General features: G+C 40.2%; 1 protein-coding gene across 1 annotated transcript; it reads left to right on the top strand.

Moving 5' to 3' along the window:
- The first annotated feature begins 7340 nt into the window (after positions 1–7340).
- On the top strand, positions 7341–20975 carry LOC118788429 (sal-like protein 1). The gene is made up of 3 exons (XM_036544423.1): positions 7341–8201; positions 15636–19048; positions 20504–20975. The coding sequence occupies exons 1-3, from the start codon at positions 8129–8131 to the stop codon at positions 20942–20944; spliced, it is 3927 nt and encodes a 1308-aa protein (XP_036400316.1). The 5' UTR covers positions 7341–8128; the 3' UTR covers positions 20945–20975.
- Positions 20976–22439: the final 1464 nt, after the last annotated feature.

Below are 22439 nucleotides of genomic sequence, written 5' to 3'. Positions count from 1 at the left end.
GACCTCGCAGGAGATTAATGCTGTGGACCATTTGCCTGACTGTTGAATGAAGAGATGGATTGCAGCAAATTATACTCATTAAGAATTGCTTGATGTTTTCCCCAGCCCAGTAATAAACTCCTTTCAGACATACCATTAAAGATGGTACAATCATATGTGTGTGTGTGTGTGTGTGTGTGTGTGTGTGTATATATATATATATATATATATATATATATATATAAATTGTACCATCTATAATATGTAATTCTGATTTACACATTTTTACACTGACTTGGCACATGTGGTAATTTACTAATGTGCATTGCTTATTTTTCAAAGACAAATGGAGAATCAAAAAGGATGAACATCTTCAGTTACACATTTTGGGGTGTGCATCACACCCTGACTGGCTCTGAGTTAGGGATGGTGCTGTCTTGAACTCCAGTGAATTGGTACATTTGGGCTAGACATGTAAGAGAACACTATGAATGTAGCATTACATAGCTTTCTATGAATTATTATGGATGATAAAAAAACTTCAGTAGGACTCTGTATTGAATTCCTTTATAGCCCAGGCTTTTAATACCTGCTTTATTGAGGCAAGCAACCAGCACACAGTCTGTGAGTGTATCACCACTCCTTTTTCCAATGTTCCCTTTTGCTTCTGCACAGGAGGCAGTGACCAAAACTCTAAAATGTACTTAGCACTGAATACTGAGGACACATCTCCATGCCAGGCATCCCCCATAACAGGCAGAGGACTGCAGAGTGAAATGTTGCACATAAAGATGCAGGTACTTCCTGCCCCAGACAACTGTTCTCCACGGTCAGGTTACCCAACCCTGACTGTGACCTCATTGATTCTGTGCAAAAAAAAAAAAAAAAAGCTGAAATGATCCAGTATCAGCATTTTGGGGCAGAATCTCGCGACACCATGTGCAGACGTTCCCTAGACTGGCAGAGGGCCAAGAAGAGCACGGCTTCACCGCCTCTCTCATCCCTCTCCTCTGACTCCAGGGGAGGCAGGGACAAGTGGGAGATCAATAGCTTTACTTGCCTGCTGCATCCTCATTTCTCAGCCAGGACACTGATGCTAACTATCAATAGCAATAAGGGGCTGTCTAAGACAGAATTAAAGCGCTGGCTGACCAGTGTGGGTATCTGTCAGGGGTCCTGATAAACATCCTTCATCCAATACAGCATCAAATGCATCACTTCATATGTATAAACTTTCAGTTATGTATTCTATATATGTCTTCTTTATGTGGGAAATGCACTAGCATCTGCCTCATATTGCTGTGGTTTTATGTTTTTTTATATTTCTTTTTATTTTATTTTTTTTTAGATTAACAGTATGTGCTCAGGTTTTCTATATGATTTACAGACAAGCATTTTGGATAATCTTGGATAATCTCACCTAATGTAGCATTTTTGTTTTTTTGTTTTGGTTTTTGTTGTTTTTGTTTTTGAAAATACTTGTCTTTTTGTGATGTTTATAATTTCTTCAAGATGTTTCAGTGTTTGTCCTTTTTCCCAGCTCTACCACAGCCTGAATGTTCTAAATGCTATAGTTCCTCTATATTTACAACAACATCTAACAAAGGGCCAGTAACTAAGCATCTCTTATTGCAAATATCATTCATCAATGTCATATGAAAGTAGAAATCACTCTCTAAGAATACAAATGGCTCAGTTGTGGGTGCCTGTTGGTATCCACAGCCATGGTGTTTTTTGGAACTCTTGCTCTAGCAAGTGTGTTTATTCTAATACAATCAAGCAAATTTGTAACAAAACAAGAAAGGCAGAGAATTCTTATTTATAAATGTTACTTGTTTCCAAGTTTCATTGCAGGGTATTATGCATATCCCCATTCAGCAGAAATGACAAAATCTGTATTATACATACTTTGATAATCGAATAGCAACAACGTTATGCATTATTTTTATTGGGATTCTTGGATTGTTTGGTTGCACAGTATTTCTAACATGTTAATATTCTGCACTGACAGTATTTTCCCTTTTCCCATCTGAAGTGATGCATTTGGTACTCAAGACATTCTCACAGACACACAGACGTTCTCCTCAAACACCCAAGAGCCATGAAGAAATATATGTGTCTCTCACAATCATCACCTCAGAATAATGAGCATCAGGCTAGACGTCTGGAGAAGATTATATTATATTATATTATATTAAACCATGACTTTGTTTGACATGGCAAATAAGTAGAGACAGTAAAATGAAGAAATGATAGACAGGGAGCCATATACTCATCAAACGCTGAAAGCACAAATACCACTTCCTACCAAATTGCACATGCAATTCTGAGACTCAAATGCACTCATTCCAGCCTTAATCAAATCAGAAGATGCAGATATCCCTCTGTAAATAGCCCATACTTTAGAGAACTGGTGCAATTAAACCTCCACGGGATGTCTGTGTATGTATAAATTTACTGTATTACAAATCCCAGCCCACAATGTCTCAGTGATCCTGTGTGGTAAGGTGAACACTCAGCCCTCCCTATATGCCCAAAGCTTAATGCCACCTCTATTGCATTTGTCTCAGACTGGGGGGAAGTCTATTCAGCAAACTGTGGAGTTAAGTCTAAGCTTCCCGGTGCCTCCTTGCCCTAATTTTCTCATCTGTAATAGCAGCCTTTACATTTGCTTTGAACCCTGAGTACCAGTGCCTGAACACTGGTCTGTGAACCCGCGACCTTGAGGCACAACAAACAGAGACCGAGAAATAAAGACAAGAGAGATCACTCCTTGCACTTTTATGACACTTCTACCTTGGCCAAAAAAAAGAAAAAACCAAGCAAACAGTCAGAAGTGACAGCAAAGCCTGTAATTCGAGGAAAACAATGCACAAACACTGTCTGTTTAACTGGAGGAAAGTTGCAGGACATTAGGGCGTCAACATAGAGAAAGAGACGGTCAGTGCCACAAGTGGTAACACAACTGCAGGAAGGCACTGGAATGTCTTAATGAATGGAGAGCATTCTCTGCATGTGCAGGTACTGAATTTTAATGCATGCTATTTTTCAGATGTTGTCCTACCACATGGCACCATGTGGTAGTATTGTTTTCACAACTGGGAATTTTGGGAAATAATTTTAAAACGTACCTTAAAACTTCTTCATATTTTCAATAGAGCCTAAAGTTTCTTTTGAGTGATCATAGTTTGCATATTTTACTGTTTTACATTTTTTCACTCAGTAGTGCAAGTGCACATTTTGCTGCATACCACAGCAATGCAGATAGAAGAGTACTAACTAGATTTAATAAAATAGCTTTATTAATTACTGTATTTTAGCAAATTAATTACCTATGTAATTAACTTTAATTTTCTATCCAGTGTATATTTTGAATTGATTGTAGTGTCCATTAAACTTTTTTTTTTTTTTTCAAATTAATAGAATTCAAAATCAGAATCTTTTTTTTTTTTTTTTGAGAGGCCTCCCTCTACCTGCAAAGCATAAGCATGTTCTGTTAGTGAGGCTTGCCTGGTTAAAATCAGAATATTGATGCCTTTTTAGTGTTTGTTTTGTTTTGTGATTCATTTAGCAGACATGGTTGCAGTCATTATTACTATTATTTCCAAATCAATGACAGCCATACAGATGTTGACATTAGTAAAACGTTCGTATTTCCAGCGACTGTCTGGAGAAGCCATGTGAATTAAGTTCATTTCAGGTGACACTTTCTCTCCTTGTGAAGCACTGTTTTATGTTTTCTTCTTATCCTTAGGATGGCGTAGGTCTGCTATCCAGTAGAATTAGCGCGGGTGGGGAAAACTGCATCACTTCCTGGCTTCTCTGCTAAGATCCGTTCATATCAACACGGAGGTAAGTAATAACTGTCATACTTTATGAAAATTATGCTGAGCGCAAACTAACCAAAGTGTACAATCATACACACCTAATTAGGATATATCCCGTATGCCCACTGTCAATATACTAATGTTTGAAAGGGCAGTATTAGGTAGGCCTCAATAAAAGTAATGAAAAAGGGGGCCCACGACATTAAACCACTAAACAACTGAAAGGAAAGAAAACAGATAACGTTTCTTCCTGCGGGCGGTAAAACAACGCAATCGCTTTATGGGTTTAGATTCCAAAAAGCACTTTCTCGTTTTAGAGGACTATCCACACCTTTAAGGCAAAAGTATTGTCTCTGCTTGACTTTTAGCTACCTGGTGCGTTTGTTTAAATTTCATTTATTTTTATGGATTTTTGTGTGTGTTTTTTCTCTTTTTCTAGAAAGCACCCATTCTTTTCAAGCGCGTGCAAATGGACACAGACAAATGTATGTCTTAAAACAGTTCTTCGGTTCCTCCGACTATTAGAAAGTAAATCACACCGATAAAACCAGGAAATTATCTGCAGTTGGGAGTTTAATTGGCGGGACAATGGAACACCGAGGAACCATTGATACCGGCTACAGTCTGCCGGTAACATTTCCTTTACTCGATATTAACTGATAAATACATCCAGGAATACTTTTTTTACAGTTAAAGATATCATTGTGGTCTATCCCCTGATGCATGCTGCCTACAAACAGATATACTTAGTAAAGTTCAGTGCATTCATTCATTAAGCATCGGAGAGGCTAAGGGTTAAGAGCGATGCATACTGCAGAACAGGTTGACTACAGTGCAGCAGAGGATTTATTATTACTGTTATTGTAGTGGGGGGAAATACTCCCTGAACTGAGATAGCGTATGGTAACTACAAACAATATAAGGGTCTGAGGGCTAGTATATTTCCCTTATACCGACCCATATTGCTTATGCGATTCAATTATGCGGTCAAGCGCTGTGTTTCTGAGCAATAATCAATTATTGACTGTCAGTAATAATAGTGAATGATGGTGCTAAGCAACCCCCAACCTAAACCCTCTATTGATTAACCCGTAACAGAACGAGGGAGCGCGCCTCATGTGCACAAGACACGGCCTCTGTCACGTTCTTCTTCGCAAATCAAAAAGCTGCTGGGAAGCTTTAGAAAACACCACAATACAATATATTAAACATGTCTGACTTTTAATAGGATTAATATATAACCTTGCGTTCCCGTGTCCGCTCCGTTATTTCAAGGTGCAGCTTCAGTTTAATTGCGTTGCCTAATTCAACAATAATAATTATTAAGAACGTTTATATCATCGTCATTATTATTCGTTCGATTTTAACCAATTGTGCAAGATAAACCCTATGTGCAAACAATTGTTCACGCCCACTATTAATTATCCTTCAAAACAATGATTGACAGGGGTGTTTGATTTATGTTTAACATGCCCCCGGTCCTTTCTTTGAATCGCCTCTTCATTTTAATTAATTTTACTTTTTCACCTAATTTTTTTTCATGCTGTTTGTGTCATTCACCCCGTTATTGTGAACACAGTGTATTCCTACCGTCTGGAGACACTCTTTTCAAATGTCTCTCGCTAGACTGGGCTGCAAATCACCCTGTTTACAATCTCACACTAACACTCACATCAATTAACTGACCATTGATTTTCCAGCCCAGGACATTACAATATTGCAGACATTTCTCCTCGGCTTCCATAGGTTAATGGCTCATATTATTTTCAACAAAGACAATACTGCTTTTGTAGACCTTCGCCTATTTGTGAAGTTTAGAGGGATAATATTCAATGATACGCGAGTGGAATCAAATTTTAACCAAGTATTGGGCAACTATTCACTATCTTGTTTTTAAGGTTTTGAAAATAAGCTATTGTGTTCTAATAACTAAAAAGCAATTATCATCTTGTTTACCATGACTATTTAAAATTAAACGAGAGGAACTATTTCGTTGGACTAAAATGTGATAAACACATGGGATATCCTACATATAGACAACAATAATACTTCAGTATCAGCAGAATAAATGTAGTAAAGTTTTTTTTTTCTCTTCCTCTTTCCCTCTTTTCTTTCATTAATAAATAAATAAAAGACGTCCTAAGTAAGTAGCTGACGCAAGAGAAGACTAGATTCATCTAGCCTGAAGCGGCTCTTTAAATATTCAGTGAAAAATAATGGCATCCGAGGCATCACCTATAGTAGCGTTATTATCTTCATCCCTCAAAATCACCCCAGCTGATAGCTTCGTTTGTCTTTTCCACATAATAAATCTGCCAGCACACACACCGGTGTAGCCCCTATGGGGACTCTTGTCATCTTAAAGCAGAATTAAATGAAACAGTTATCAATGTCGTGTATTATTATTATTATTATTGTTATCATTATTATTATTATTATTATATTCCGCTACTAATTTTGCATTTGTTATGCATTACCTGTATCAGGTTTTACTCATGGATATAAACTCTGCCTTGGTGAATATTCGTCGCCATTACCTTTTAAAATAATAAAAAGTTATGCCATTCCAACAGTCTCATCCCCTTAATTCTGATCCGAAAGCGTGTTAATATCAGTAACTGCATAAATGTAAGTAACTCGATATTTTTACAATTTAGAGATATGTTTATGTTCTATCTAAGTATTCTGCTTTCTTTTGTATAAATAGGTTTATCATTGTGTCGTTTTTTTTTTTAGAAAATAAAAATACCAATCCATTGTTACAGTACATAAAATGTATTTTTAGAAGTATTTGCGTGGAAGTCTTCATTACAGTAATTAACTTTGACATTACCACGGCGATAGTTTCTGACAATCATTTTATAAATGAATACTTTTACGGCATCGTTGCTCTTTTTTCCAGTTTACTCGCATTGGACCAAATTTGTATACAGTATAGTGTGTCGTGCAGATAATGCAAGGGTTCTGCCCTATCCTAGAAGTAAATGAGTTCGCTAACAGGTCTGTATTCGCAAGCTATCTCGATCGTGTAAGAAAAGCACGATTAAAGTCTAAACCATTCAAAATGGCAAGTGAATTGACAAACATTGTGAAGCTTGTGAGTTGTGAAACGTGTAAAACTATTACTTACTATCCACAAATGTGTGTATAACATCTGACAGCGAAACGGGAGTCGTTCAAAGCCGTTTTCCATTACTGTGTGTCATTTTTCATCCCGTTATAATATTAACACATAACATTATTAGAATAATTCCAGGCACAAATAACAATGAGCAAATATTCTACTCGAACAAAGCAATGCGTTTCTGTCAGATGGCAAATGGGATCTTTGCTAAATACTTTGATACTCCTTCTTCCTCTCCTCAAGCACACAAGCGCACACACACGTGCGCGCGCACACACACGCACGGAGACAGCTTGCACCTCGGTCGGCCTATGATAGAATAGACCGGTGACCAATAGCATCATAGATGGGTTGGGCTCTTGATTTCTCAGTGTTCCATGAGGCCCTTAAAGTTTGTTTGTTCGCGGAAGGCAGTGTGCGGTGAAAACGTGTTAGACGCCCTGAACGACGATAATGAAAACGAATCTGATTGGGATATTTGAGCCATTCCGTGGACTTCCAAGACTCTGACACCGCGATTAGGCACGAAACTTCTTTTGATTAGTCGACCTACATTTTCCGCTGTAGCCTAGAGGAACAAATGTTTAGAGGCAGAATCGGTGTTTTGCCATTACACAAGATCTGAATGCCAACGAGCTTGATGCAAATCCGAAAGAAGGATAAGGAAACTACGACTTCGGTGTGGTGTGGAAAAGTAGCTTTTGTATGTAAGCTCACGGATGTTTCATGACTATCGCCTGTGGTCAGTTTAATTTATTGAAACTCCTGTGGGTACCTACCACATTAGATAAATAGGAGGGATACATTTTAGCGCATGAGCGCAGGACTGTGACATTCCAGTAGTAGCTAAGTTCAACGCATCTCCCAGCTGGTTGCTAAGAAGGGTTAAACTGTATCTAAAGCGAGTTGGAAAATCCAGCCTTTCCTCCACACGGATCAACTCATTGGGTGGGAGCTGAGAGAAAGACAAGAGTCCCCAGCAAATCAGGAGCTAATTGATTAAAGAGACTTCATTTGAATAGGGGGCTGGCGACGTGCCAATCGCTTTTCAAAGAGCCCCTGTATGATTAATCGCAAAGCATTATTGATAATCATAATTATAGCAGGACACATGCGCGGTGGATGGGCTCGATTTCCGTAATTTTGAGAAGATTTTTTAGTAATATCTTATTCTGCCCCGGCTGATGTACGAGCCAGCATGTCACGGAGGAAACAAGCGAAGCCACAACACTTCCAATCGGACCCGCATCTGGCCCTGTCCGACCACAATGGTAAGTTAGTGCCGAGGTTTGAATCAGACCGATTTACCTTTTATCAACACAACCCTCAACTCTATCTACCGTTTCGACGCCTTTCGAGAGTTTTTCACCCGTTTTGTGGTTTTCCTCTTGGTTAAGATTTCCATCTTGCTAACTTTTTATCATTATTATTTTATACCGTTAGAATACTTAGTTTTACATCAACAATGTAACCTTATTTTTCAATATCAATATTATGAATATGGTTTCAGATACGTATATTTATCTGCAATTTATAGTACGATGATCTTATGTGTTTAAAAAGCTTCAGAAAGTCTTTCGCGATACATTGTCTTGCCGAGCAACGTTTAAAAAGTAGTAAAGCACCCTTTTCTGTTATAGCCTGACGTAACTTTAATCATCGTTGGTGTTGATCTTAAATATTGATTTACCTAGAAAATGATTAGCGTTACTTATAATGTACTGTATGTTTCACTATATTTACGTAGTAAATTCGCGCAATTTAACGTTTTTTTGACTGTTTCTTGACTTAAAGTTGCAGAGAGGATCAATGACTTTGTACTCAATTAAGTTCTCTAACTTGCACTGCTGCTATCGACAGAAGCTCATACAAAAGAACCCATGGTTTTAACTACTGCTTTCAACTCTTGTTCAGTTTAAATGAGTAAGACTTTGCTTTAGGCTCCAGATTGGGTCTGCAATGTTATTCTGTCGCTCAGAATAACTGTATAAAGTTTTTTTTTGTTCTACTACACCATCAGAAAGTGAGGTGTTCGTCAGCTGTATGCTTGTAAAATGCGTAATAAAGAGTGAGCGAATACGTAAGTATCACAAGAGAAAATTTGAAGATTTTAATAGATACGTGTTATCTTCGCTAACACGAAACTGTTTCAGTGTCTCATGGGGTAATATAGACTATTTATCACGTTGAAATTATGGGTGTCTTTGACGATGTTTGTCTCATAAGCATCTGCGTTCCTCTCTTTGGAGTTTTTAAATTGTATTTCCACGTTAATAAGGAACATTTTTCATAAAGATATTTTCACTCACTTTTTCCTGTATTGTTGAGCCTGACAGCTGCTGGTGTGGAAAGCTCAGGTTGCAAAATCAACACATTGCAAAATGTTTCAAAGCAGGAATGTTTGTGAAGATGACACGCTCCTTCCGATTGAGGTTCCTTAACCACCCACATACATGATATGCAATCTGCTGGCACCAGGTTCACCTTTAAATAAATAAAATGTTTATAAATCTGTTATTCACTGAAAGCTGGCCTTTTAACATGCGTTTAGCATCACGCGGCCCAGTTATGTTCGTTTTATCTACACTTTTGCATTTAACTTTATATAAAATTACCATCTTTAATTCAGTAATTTTACCAATTCTTTTTAAAGTCTAACAAAAGCATTGTCACTGATCATAGACTTTCAGAAGTTGTCTGCAGCAATTTCTGTATCATAATAAAAAGTAAGAAATTTTCACTCTTTGTTGGTGTGACTATTATACCAGCGTTTTAACTTACGCGTATCGAAGCTGTCAGCATAAATCCTTTCCAAAGGTCGCTGCGTCAGTGGTCTTGAATGGTAACATTTAAACGCAAAGACAGCATTGGATTTGATGAGAAAATGTAAAAATTGCGAGCTAAATCATCAATTATTTTGCACCATTGATAAGCTTCGAGTTGTAATGGACATTCAGCTACCCCTATTTGACAGAGTTACAATGTGCAATGTATTTTAATTGAATGTGCACGGCAAAAAAATCTTGGTAGCCTTAAGCAAGTACTTGTTTAAAATAGTTTTCTCCTCGCTTAAACTCGTCATTCAGAAGAGTGGAGAGTCGAGTTGTACATTTCCTCGCTAAGATACATCCTTGGTCTCGATTCTGCCTCCACGTGAAGTTTTTAGAGCGAACTTTAATGTGGTAATGCGGTAGTTTTTAGTATCTGAACAACATCAAACAAATCATCTGAATAATTAATCTTTCAAACTTATTTTACACGTTGTCTCGCAGTATCGAAATATAACCAATAGATGAAAATGCAAGTGCCCCCTCCCCTCTAAAACAAATCGAACATCATCAAGTGGATTTTATATGAATATGATTTTTTTTAAAGCTCAAAAATTATATAAATCGTTTGTCTGGTATGTGATGTTGCCGAAATTACATTTAAACAAAGTATTAATTGACAATTCAAAAACTGAATACCATCGCAAACGAAATTACTGTATTTTTGTATCGCATATTTGTTTTTTTTGTTTGTTTTTTTTTTCTTCATAATTAGAAGAATAGCATTTTCAGAACGGTCTGCCTCAGGTGACAAAGGGTTTTTTTGCCCACTTGTTGCTGAAATGCAGTGCCGGCTCATTTAAATATATAATATAAAATCTTTCAACAGTTTTTTGTTTAAATGGCAACAGTGTTGTGCCAAAATTTTGGTACAAGTATAATATGCACTTTTAATCCTCCACATGTTAAAAAAAAACTAACAAATTGAACATTCGTTTTGTTCATAAAATCAAGGTGGTCAATTTTTTATATGCAGATCAATTTGGATTTGTTACAAAAAATGTAATGCACTGTACTTGTTGGACCAATGGATAGTTTACATTGATTACAGATCATTCTTCGTTTGAATAGGTGTACGTGATAAATGTTACATAGATGTTTGCGTTTGTATAAATGGAAAAGGTGAGCTTCAGTGACACCAGTATTTCATTTTCAATCTCAGCACAATCCCTCAAAACAGTTTAAAAATAACATGCAGTTTTCACACTACTAGAACCGTATGTGATGTGCCTTCATGGACAAGTTTTGCTTGTGCTGCGTTGCGCTCACATGATCAATGTGCCCGCACAACATTTTTCCCTCAAATTCAATAAAGTTGTGAAAGGCAGCATTTGTCATTCTTTGTCTACAGACAGAGGCCTTAAGTTTCACCATAAATGTCTAAAAGAAGTTTGAAATGTAATATGTAACATGTAAAACTGTAACTTACATAAGTCGCTCTTGATAAGAGCATCTGCGAAATGGCGAAAATGAAAAATAAACAATATCAGTTTTAGCCATTTGGAGTAGTGCTTTGACTCTTGAGTGACCTGTTATGAATAATTTTTCCACACACGCGAACACATATACACACACGCATGCACACACACACACACACACACACACACACACACACACACACACACACACACACGTCGCATAGATGTCCAGTGTGGACAGGCCCCAGGAGACCTCATGTTGCTGCTTGAATTAAAAGGAAGGCGTGTGCAGTGCTATAGATTGGTGGCAACATTAGTGCTGGCCGTGAATGGGGACTGAGAATGGGGGGTGAGGAGCGTGCAGCCCGCAGTCTGTCTCTCATCCTATTCTACAAGGGTGGGATATGGAGGTGAGCCCCTGACACTCTGCTGTTTTAACCTTTGCCAGCCTCCCTCTGAGGGAAGGTGAAGGCAGTTCAGTGCGCAACGCGTTCCCTGCACCAAGCTGTTGACCCCACGGCTCAGAGCCATAGGTGGCCTGGCAGGAAACCCCCACTTGATTTGCGTAGGGGGGCCCTTATCAATGTAGCTGCTATATCGGTCACTGTGTTCCCCTTTCACCTCCACAGAACAGCCCCCCAAAGAGAGATTGACAGGGTGGTCCCCTCACACTCTTTTTACCTTGCAACAGGGATTCGGTTACTTGTCGTTTTGCCAGTGTTTATATAGTGGAAGTTTAGATGTAGCCTTAAGGACTTGCTTTCTTTTCTCTTCCCCTCTTCTTTGAGCGTGTCAGCTGAGCAGAGCCAGAGAGGCCGGCTCTTTTCCTGGAAACTAGCTTTACTGGAACCCCATCTAGTGTTCACTTGGGCGCTTCCAGGGTTTCCGCCATCCTGTGTGAGGACTGAGCGTTGGAAAAAAAGCTCTTTACTGGAATACTGTCCTGAAGTCACAAGTGGCAACAAAGGTGCATCAGCATAGCAGAGTAATGTAGAAACTTACAAACTGTCATCTTCTCTTGTTTTCTTCACTTTCAGTTTTCATCCTGTTGCCTTTTGTCAGCCTCTCTACAGTTCTTTACTTTGTTTGCCTTCCCTGCTTTTCTTGTGTGTTGATAATGCAGAGATTCAGAACTGTGGGACACTGTTAACATGGAGAATGGTGTGTTTTTTTCTATTCAAGGCTACTCCAGTAAAGTGCTGAGAAATGCTTTCTCTGTACAAAAAGTGGACAATGTGTTTTTATAGAAGAACCTAACATTTTATTTGAAAAATATATAATTGTGGAAATGTTATCTGTTAATTGTGTTCTTTTCTTGATATTCTCTTAAATTAGTACAGATCAGGTTTTCTTCACACTTCACACAGCGTCTTGTATATGTACAAACCTTCATTCAGGTTTGAGAGATTTAAAGAACGAATCAAGAAATAAGAATATACAGAATTGTAGCCTGTGTCTTGTATTCAGAATGTGTACTGTTTTTAAATGAAAAATTTATGGATGGAATTTTTCAGTCTGGAAAGTTACAACCATTGAAAGTGTCTGCATGTAGCTTTAGAATGAGAAATACATTTTTATTTTGTACAGTCTTTATGGATCTGTTTTATTCGGTGAAATGCCCTGAATTGCGGAAAGTTCACACACTCCGTGGTGTGCAAGGTGATGTTTTGAGAAAGGTAAAATCTGTGTGCTGTTATTCATTGTTCATCTTTGTGATAATAATACATTCATAATTAACTACTATGGAAAGTTCTGTGCGTGTTGTGAAAAATGCTTTTGGAAATATTTTGGCAGATTTTTCATCATCATTATTCGTATTATGAAATATTTTCACTAGGACACTCTGCATGCTCAAGATAGGTCAGAGGTTATATTGAAATGTGGTTAAAAGTGCATTTTTGGGTTGAGATAAATCCAAACTGTTCATATTATAGGGATTTGGGTAAATAATCAGTTGTCATTAAGAATGCTTTTGTTATTTGAACTTCCAAAATCAGATTTTTTGAGTTGTTGGGTGTGTGTGTACGTGTGTGTCTATGTGTGTGTGTTTTTTCTCATGGACAAGTCAGACAAGTACCTATTTTTAATTGATGTAGGTATACATATTTGATTCAGGAGCAGTGGTCAATGTTTATAGGCTCGATGGTAGCACCTGCGTCTTATATATATAATGTTTTACATTATAGGACCTCCTCATTGCATATGTATAAACTTGAATATTGGAACCTGGATGTGTTTCTGTTTAGATTTAAAACTCTTTAAGTACCATCCTTGTGGGTTTTTCTCACCATATTCAATATTTATTTCAAGGTGTTTAAATTCCCATTTTTCACTTATATGGCTAAAGTGGTATTTCCTGGCATTGAGGAAATGCTGAATTATACTGTAACATTAAAACACTTCTGGGGGAATATGTTCTATGTTTTTTTAAAAAATATAACTGTTATAATTAAATTTAATTTTATTACACCAGGCTCAGCTATCCTGATTCTTTTTTTTTAAAGAAAATTAGGGTCTTGTTTTTAAATACACATTGGCATAAAAAAGAAACATTATTGTATAGTGGAATTCAATAAATACGCCACAGTTTAGCCAATATTATTGATTTAGGTTGATCCAAAACTAAATTTTGAAAGTGCCATGGGCTATGTGGATTTTTCCTCTAATCCACTGAAAGAAATCCACGTTATTTTTGCATGTATGGTAAACCATAGCGAAGGCGGGGTTTTGCGCTGATTCGCCGCAACCTCCATCAAACTTGTTAATATTAAAAGTTATTAAAGTTGCGTCTCCCCTTTTTTTGCATGGTTCAGCGGTGTGAGGCCAGGCTTTACTGTCATGGCAACTTTGTGTTATCTGATTTTTCAGTACAGAGCAACACTGGGGGAGATAATCCCTGAATTAAACAAGATCTGCTTTCAGAGACCGCTAAGATGACCAGGCAGCATTGAGCCCGACAGCCCTGCAGCTCCCATGCTGTGTAAACAATAGGAAACCATCCTGCCTTTCAATGGAGCAGGGTCAGAGTTTTTTTGTGTTTAATTTGCAAATGAATCCTCACACTGATAAAAATGTAGAGGGCCAGTGTGACAATTAAAGCAGTGAAAAGGACTCATAGAAAATAACAATTTGTAAAGCAACTTATATGTTAAACAGCAGAAATTTGGTGCAGCGAAAAAGAAAAAGAGGGGAAAGAATGTGAAAGTTGGGAGCAGAGAACTGGCCTGGAGGGGTGCAGGGTTGCTTTGTTAGCTGGTCATGATTTGAAGATAAATAATTAAAAAAACTACATTTGCCAGAGTATTTAAAGGTTTACATTGTCTCTTCTTTCACATGTTCTATTTTAGTCTCTGCTGATCTCAAGTAAATTACCTCATCTAAATTAAATCATCTCTGAATGTACAAGAAAGTATTGTAGCATTCTCCTTCTGATGTAAAAGGGTACTTTTTATGTGACATGTGTATCTGCTGGTAGCTGTGCAAAGAGAACTTACTGTTTTTTGTGTGTATTACTTTGTTTTTTCTTTATCAGACATGAAGTATTTTCATAAATAAACGCCATTGCATAGTATCCATTTTTATGAAATGTGAAGCGAAAGTGTATTTAATGTTTAAACATTTGGAATGTTTAGTTATTAATGACATATTCTACGCTTTAAATGTAGAACTTTTTTAGAGTACACAGTTTTATCACATGGCCTTTCTTCCTATTGTGATAAAGCTTTTGTAAATACTAGATCTTATTCATTTGACTCATTACTTTCCCAACATTTAAAGACATTTTTTAATAAGAATGAAAAACAATATTTTATCCCCACACTGATTTGAAGCATCATTTTGCTTGAGACAAAATGAACACTGGTTACACTGTGTCTTTCATTTTGCCAAAGTCAAATAAATAAAAAATATCAAATTTCCCAATATCGAAGGATGTGCTGGATTTGATGCATTTTATTGCAACCTAAGTGGCTACAAATTAGTTACGGGACTGGGATAAACTGTCTGAAATGCCTCATGTTAGTTTAAAATGAAAGTTGACAGCAGCTTCAGAGTCTCGCCCTGTAAATTCTTGATGAACTGAGCTGACAAGCAGGCGTTGGAGAGTATGAAGTATTGGAAATCAATATTGCTCTGTGAAATTTCAGTAAGTCTCAATGTCTCCAGTACTTAGTATATATTTTGTTGGAAAATATGAAGAAAAGGATCATCTAAGAAGGTTGCATTCACATGTATTTATGAATTTCAATGGGTTTCTCTTCTTTTACACTGTCGCAGGGCAAGGTTTTGCTGTTTTTGTTGTCTTCTTTTCTTGATTGTTTTTGTGTGAATGCCAGATAAGATAAGCATTATACAGATTAACTAAAGAATAACAACAGAAGAATTTGCATAGATAAAGCTGCTTCTTCAGCTGCAACATATTTCGGGTCACTAATCCTTTGTTCCTGCTTGTGTTTTTCAGGGAACACAGAACCCTGCACAGAGAATCCCCCCAGTAAGGACTCTGACGCCCATGTCTGTGGCAGATGTTGCGCTGAGTTCTTTGAACTATCAGATCTCGAACAACACCAGAAGAATTGCACTAAAAATCAATTAGTTCTGATAGTCAATGAAAATCCGGCCTCTCCTTCCGAAACATTCTCCCCGGGATCCTCTCCCGATAATCCTGATGAGCAGATGAATGACACAGTTAATAACGCAGATCAGGTCGAGTGCGTTGACCTCTCTGAGCAGAACATGCTCGACAAAGAGGAGTCCATGGACGTGGAGGTTTCCAGAATTCACAGCAGCCACGACGGCGGCGGCGGCAGCAGCAGCAGCAGCAGCAGCAGCAGCTCCATCGGCAACAACAATGGTATTAGAAGTGGCCCTGGCCCTGCCATGGGAATCTCAGCCACTTTAAACTCTCTACCTCAGCTAGGCAACCTGACTGACCTGGGAAGCTTCTCAATGATCAACAGCAATGTCATCATTGAAAACCTGCAAAGCACTAAGGTTGCAGTGGCCCAGTTCTCCCAGGAGACGCGATCCACGGGTAGCAGCAAAGTGGCAGTCCCAGCCCTGATGGAGCAGCTCCTGGCTCTGCAGCAGCAGCAGATCCACCAGTTGCAGCTCATTGAACAAATCCGCCACCAGATATTACTGCTGGCCTCTCAAAGCCCTGAAGTACCAGTGCCCTCCAGTTCTTCACAAGGTACGCTGGGGACGTCGGCTAACCCTCTCACAACTCTCAGCTCGCATCTCTCCCAGCAGCTGGCTGCAGCTGCAGGATTAGCACAGAGCCTCGCCAGTCAGTCTGCCAGCATCAGCAGCCTGAGGCAACTGACTGCAGCCACCCAGCTACCTCAGAGCAACCCTGGAAACAGCATTGCACCCCCGGGCAGTGAATCATCTCAGAGCAACAGTGCTCTGCCCTCTGACAAGCGGCCCCCTCACGCGGGCAGCCTTCACCCCCAGCTCAGCAGCTCGTCGTTGGCAAAAACATCTGCCCCGGCCTTCGGAATTAGTGGCTTGCTGCACCCTGCGGCCAATCCACTTCTACCTCAGCCCCCTCCTGGCAACCCCATGTTCTCCAACTCCCTGCCCAGTGTGGGCACCACCGTGGAAGACCTGAACTCCTTGGCTGCCCTGGCCCAGCAGAGGAAAAGCAAGCCACCCCATGTCGCCTCCTTCGAGCCCAAAAGCAGCTCGGAGGACGCCTTCTTCAAACACAAGTGCAGGTTCTGCGCCAAGGTGTTTGGGAGTGACAGTGCCTTGCAGATCCACCTGCGATCGCACACTGGCGAGAGGCCGTACAAGTGTAACATCTGTGGGAACCGCTTCTCTACCCGCGGGAATCTGAAAGTCCATTTCCAGCGGCACAAAGAGAAGTACCCACACATCCAGATGAATCCCTACCCTGTCCCAGAGCATTTGGACAATATTCCGACCAGCACCGGGATTCCTTACGGCATGTCCATGCCACCAGAGAAGCCGGTTACCAGCTGGCTGGACAGCAAGCCAGTCCTCTCCACCTTAACCACTTCAGTGGGCATGTTGCTCCCACCAACAATCCCCAGTCTGCCTCCTTTCATTAAAAAGGAAGAAAATCACTCTATTGCGATAACAAGCCCTTCCGGCTCTGTTAAAAGTGACTCAGGTACAGCAGAGCCATCTGTGAAAAGTAATGAGGCTGTATCGGAGGAGGGCGAAGGTGGCACCCTGCCTACCTCAAGTGGCAAAACTGAGGAGAGCAACCAAGCCTTGAACTCCTTTATGAGGTCAGGCTCTGCCAGGGAGAGCAGTGCTGACTGTGCCTCCACCAACAGCCCTGTCATGACCACTAACCCCCTCATGCCCCTCATGTCGGAGCAGTTCAAGGCCAAGTTCCCGTTCGGAGGGCTGCTTGATCCCCTGCAGGCATCTGAGACCTCCAAGCTGCAGCAGCTGGTGGAGAACATTGACAAGAAGGCGACCGACCCGAACGAGTGTGTCATCTGCCACCGCGTGCTTAGCTGTCAGAGTGCCCTGAAAATGCACTACCGCACGCACACAGGAGAGAGGCCCTTCAAGTGCAAAGTATGTGGCCGAGCGTTTACCACCAAGGGGAACCTCAAAACACACTACAGCGTCCACCGTGCCATGCCCCCACTGAGGGTCCAGCACTCCTGCCCCATCTGCCAGAAGAAGTTTACCAACGCTGTGGTTCTCCAGCAACACATCAGGATGCATATGGGTGGGCAGATCCCGAACACGCCCCTGCCGGACAGCTACCCAGAATCCATGGGGTCTGACGCAGGCTCATTCGACGAGAGGAACTTTGACGACCTGGAAAATTTCTCAGATGAGAACATGGAAGGCTTGGAGGACTTTCCTGACAGCAGCATCCCGGACACGCCCAAGTCCGCAGATGCTTCCCGGGACAGCTTGTGTTCCTCCCCTATGCCCGGGGAGATGGGAGTGATGAGCTCAGAGAGCCAGGCGAGGATGGCCCAACAGGTGCTGGCGGAGGACATCCAGGCCAGCAAGGTGAAGTCAGCAGAGAATGGGTTCATGGAGGGGGAACACCTCACTAATGACTCATCATCCCTCGGAGGGGACATTGAGAGCCAAAGCACCGGAAGCCCAGCTATTTCCGAATCTACCTCTTCTGTGCAGGCCCCTTCCCCCACCAGCAGTTCACTAGCACCCCGAAAGTCCCCCAGCTTTGAGGAAAGGCAGCAGAGGGCCTTGTCATTGGAGCACTTCAGTGCTGGCCTCCTGCAGTCCTCTTCTGCCAGCTCTGGAGCTGTAGACCTTACGTCCTGTAACCCCTCAAAAGACCCTCTGAGCTTGCTGTTCCCCATCCGCGAGCGGGGCACTTTCAAGAACACCGCATGCGATATCTGTGGCAAGACGTTCGCTTGTCAGAGTGCCTTGGACATTCATTACCGAAGCCATACCAAAGAGAGACCATTTATTTGCACTGCCTGTAACCGGGGCTTTTCCACTAAAGGCAACCTCAAGCAGCACATGCTCACTCACCAGATGCGAGACTTACCCTCCCAGCTCTTTGAGCCGTCCAATCCCAACCTGGCTTCGAGCCCCAGCCCCTCTCTCCTCTCAGTCAGCTCCCTGTCATCCATGATAAAGACGGAGTCCAACGGCTTCTTGTCCAGCTCCTACCAGGACTGCAAGGACCCTGTGATCAGCCTGGCCACTTCCACGCCTGCCACATCCCCAGTGATCTCCGCTGCCCCGCCCCGCCGAACACACAAGCAGCACTTCTGCAACACCTGTGGCAAGACCTTCTCATCCTCCAGCGCACTGCAGATCCATGAGAGGACCCACACCGGCGAGAAGCCCTTTGCTTGTACCATCTGTGGCCGAGCATTCACAACCAAAGGCAACCTCAAGGTACACATTCTTCCCCTTTACAGGGAATCCAGTGTGTGTCTTCATTCATAAAAACATTGACAATTGATGATCAATAACATCTGGAGTATTCTCTGTGCTTTGTGTATAATGATTATTAATTTGTTGTAGTCATTCCTTATTTTAATATTGTACTTTACATATAAATATAAAGAAGTATATTGAATATTGAATTTAAAGTATAACAGGTGACAAATGAGGCATCTCCCTTTTTAGACAGGTAAAGAGACTTGTATTGAAATGAGCATGCCTTAATTTGGCTACTAAAACATCTTTCACGCAGTGAGAATCTGAGAAGACTTGTACTTACAGACAGGAATGTAAATCTCTAACCAGATTTCAGTGGTTTTTGTAAGCCAGAAATTGATTTAAACCTTGAAACACATTAATCTGGAGACATTGGTTAATGTTGATAATCAGAAAGAATGACCTTTTCAAATAAAAGTAATTATTAAATGATGCACACTAAACCTGATCTAAATATAGATGCCGCTGGTGTGGTCTTGACAGAGAAGTATATGTGATAGAATCCCCAGAGAGAACCACCAGTGAGCTAATGTATGAGTATGTTCTGTGGTCAGCATTTCTGCAAAGCATAAAAAATACACCATTTAATTTTTTAGCCTACAATTGTGGCATTAGGAATGTGAGACCAAGGAATGCTTGGCCCCATAATATCAGAATCATAATCAAATTTGAACAAAATGAGCAGAAATGGTGTGTGCTGAGTTGCTGTGATTATATTTTTCTTACTATTGAATTCACAATTCACAATACTATTGTGCTGTGTACCCAATTTTGTGAGCGCAAATACACATAGTCTTGAAGCATGCTAAACACGTTTATTTTATATCCCCTTGGTATCTGGTTAGAAAATGCTGTCATTACCTTCAGATCCATGCTCTTGCAGCAATCACCAGGGGGAAGAGACAGAAAAAGATATGTTTGTAAAGGACTTTTCAGGGGTAAACATGTCAAATGCAATACTGCCCACTGCAATGAGAGTGGACACTGCAATTTTAACCAGGACAAGTAGGCTTTTCCTTGGAGACTTCAGCATTAGGGTCACGATTAGATGCAGTGTATCTCTTCTGATGTGTGGACCAAAGAAATGGTTTTGTACCAACAATATCCCTCAGCCACCAGTATTCTCTCATTGTTGCAACAGTTTTGATCTATTGCAACTCTATCCAGTGCAATCATAGCTTGCAGACCGATCCATCTAATTAAACCTTGACATATACTGGTAGAATGTTACTGAACCTCTGATACAGTCAGACAGACAAATGCAACTGAACAAGGTTAACAAGGTTGTGATATCTTAGGGTGGATTGTTTATATATTTCTATTGCATCCTCTCTTGCAGTACATACTGATGAGGTGACCAAGTGTACAAATGTGCTAATTTGTCAGGGCATCATTGTGTCATTTATACAGGTGCATATGGGAACACACATGTGGAACAGTGCACCTGCCAGGCGAGGTCGTAGGCTGTCCGTGGATGGCCCCATGGCCTTCCTGGGCACCAACCCCATCAAATTCCCGGAGATCTTCCAGAAGGACGTGGCGGCCAGAGTGGGCAATGGGGACCCAGCAAGCTTCTGGAACCAGTACGCGGCAGCCTTCTCCAATGGCCTGGCCATGAAGACCAATGAGATCTCCGTCATCCAAAACGGGGGCCTCGCGCCTCTGTCAGGAAGCATAGGGAATGGGGGCAGCTCACCTGTCGGCGGGCTGACCGGAAGCCTGGAGAAGCTGCACAGCACAGAACCCACTGCCCCTCTGGCAGGGCTCGAGAAAATGGCCAACACCGAGAACGGGACCCACTTCCGTTTCACTCACTTCATAGAGGACAACAAAGAAATTGTCACCAACTAGAAGTGCTCAGATTAACATTCCTCAGAACACAGAGACATACATGAAGGAGAGGGTAGAAAAGCAGCTTTTGCTTGCTTTTGGAACATAATGAACTAAAAATTAAGAAGACTTGCTTTTTTGTACAATGTACAACATGTTATAATTTTAAGGAGTTTATTTATTAGTGAAGATAACCTTGCTTGGATTCAAGTGGAAGCATTAACAGTTTTAGTTTTCTGCTGTGGCCAGAATGGATTTATGAGTGCTTGAAAATGTGCTTTTGAGACTTAGCATTTGCAACCATTTCTGGCTAGATTACCTTGGCATTAAATTATTTTATGTTTGTAGTACATATAACAAAACCTTTGACGTTCATGTAATGCATTAGATCTAATAAACCAATTAAAAGGCTGTAAAAATGTACGCTGTTTTGTGCAGAAAGCCCACCAGCTGTATGTTATCCTTCCTCAGTGAAAAAATATTCATATGGCAGACATCTTTAGTCCTTTTATCAAGTTTTTTTCATATTTAGTGTAAAAAGTTGCAGTTTTAGTTGTTTTGTATAATTAACACCCTTTATTCTGAAATGTTGTTCTCAAATGTTGTATTGTGCTTTTTACTTTCTTTGTGTTCTTGCATTTTTGTCTTTCATTTGTTTTTGGCGCTAAAGGTAAAAAACAAGATAGCTGTTAGGGGAGTGAATTTCAAGAAGTGTTGTCTTTGTAGTTTGAACTGAAGAAAATCAAAAATGCCTTGTGGGTATTTTTCTTAAAGTTAATGTGCTGGATTTCCACATTGCTGCTATGTTTTGGCATCTTTGTTGACATCATATGCAAAATATGTGTAGATGCTTTTTGTAAATAATGTCAGATGTGGAACAACAAATTCCGTTGCAACAAATGTATATGTATGCCTCACAAGACAGTTCATCTTGACCAGGGGACAAATAATAGTGTTTTTTTTAATAAATATATAAATATATATATATATTAGGTTTGCAAACCTTTGGACTGTTACATGCACTTTCTTGGAAAGTTGAAAGATCTTTATGGGTCCAGTTTCTCTACAGTTTAATATGTACTAACAACTACAATACTGTAATTCTTTACTCTAATAATCAAATACATCATTTTCCAAAAGAAAATGCCTTATGTTTTCCTGTTCTTTATTGTGGTCGGTGACAATCGCAATAGAACGAGTTGAGTTAAAATGAAGACAGAAGGCAACAACGATCAGCAGTATAAAGGTGACCGATCTGTAATTTTATCGCCTTTTTATGTTTTGTTCAACGTTTCTTTAAATATTCGGGTTGACATGGAATGACACCTTGTCAAATGCATGCAGGTTAGGTGAGCAGAACGTTTCCAGTGGTTTCGAAGTTTCTACCTACCGTAGCAGCAGAGCTCTCCACTGAAATTTACGTGATACGAGAACGCTACAATGTAATGGACACTTTCTTGAAAGTACAATTAATGCTGAGATCACCTTGGTTGTGTGATTGGTCCTGATCATTAAA

The sequence above is a fragment of the Megalops cyprinoides genome, chromosome 13 (assembly GCF_013368585.1).
Source record: "Megalops cyprinoides isolate fMegCyp1 chromosome 13, fMegCyp1.pri, whole genome shotgun sequence".
In the NCBI taxonomy this organism is placed as follows: Eukaryota; Metazoa; Chordata; class Actinopteri; order Elopiformes; family Megalopidae; genus Megalops; species Megalops cyprinoides.
The sequence above is the reverse complement of the archived record's forward strand: the minus strand, read 5'-3'. Positions and strand labels throughout refer to the sequence as shown.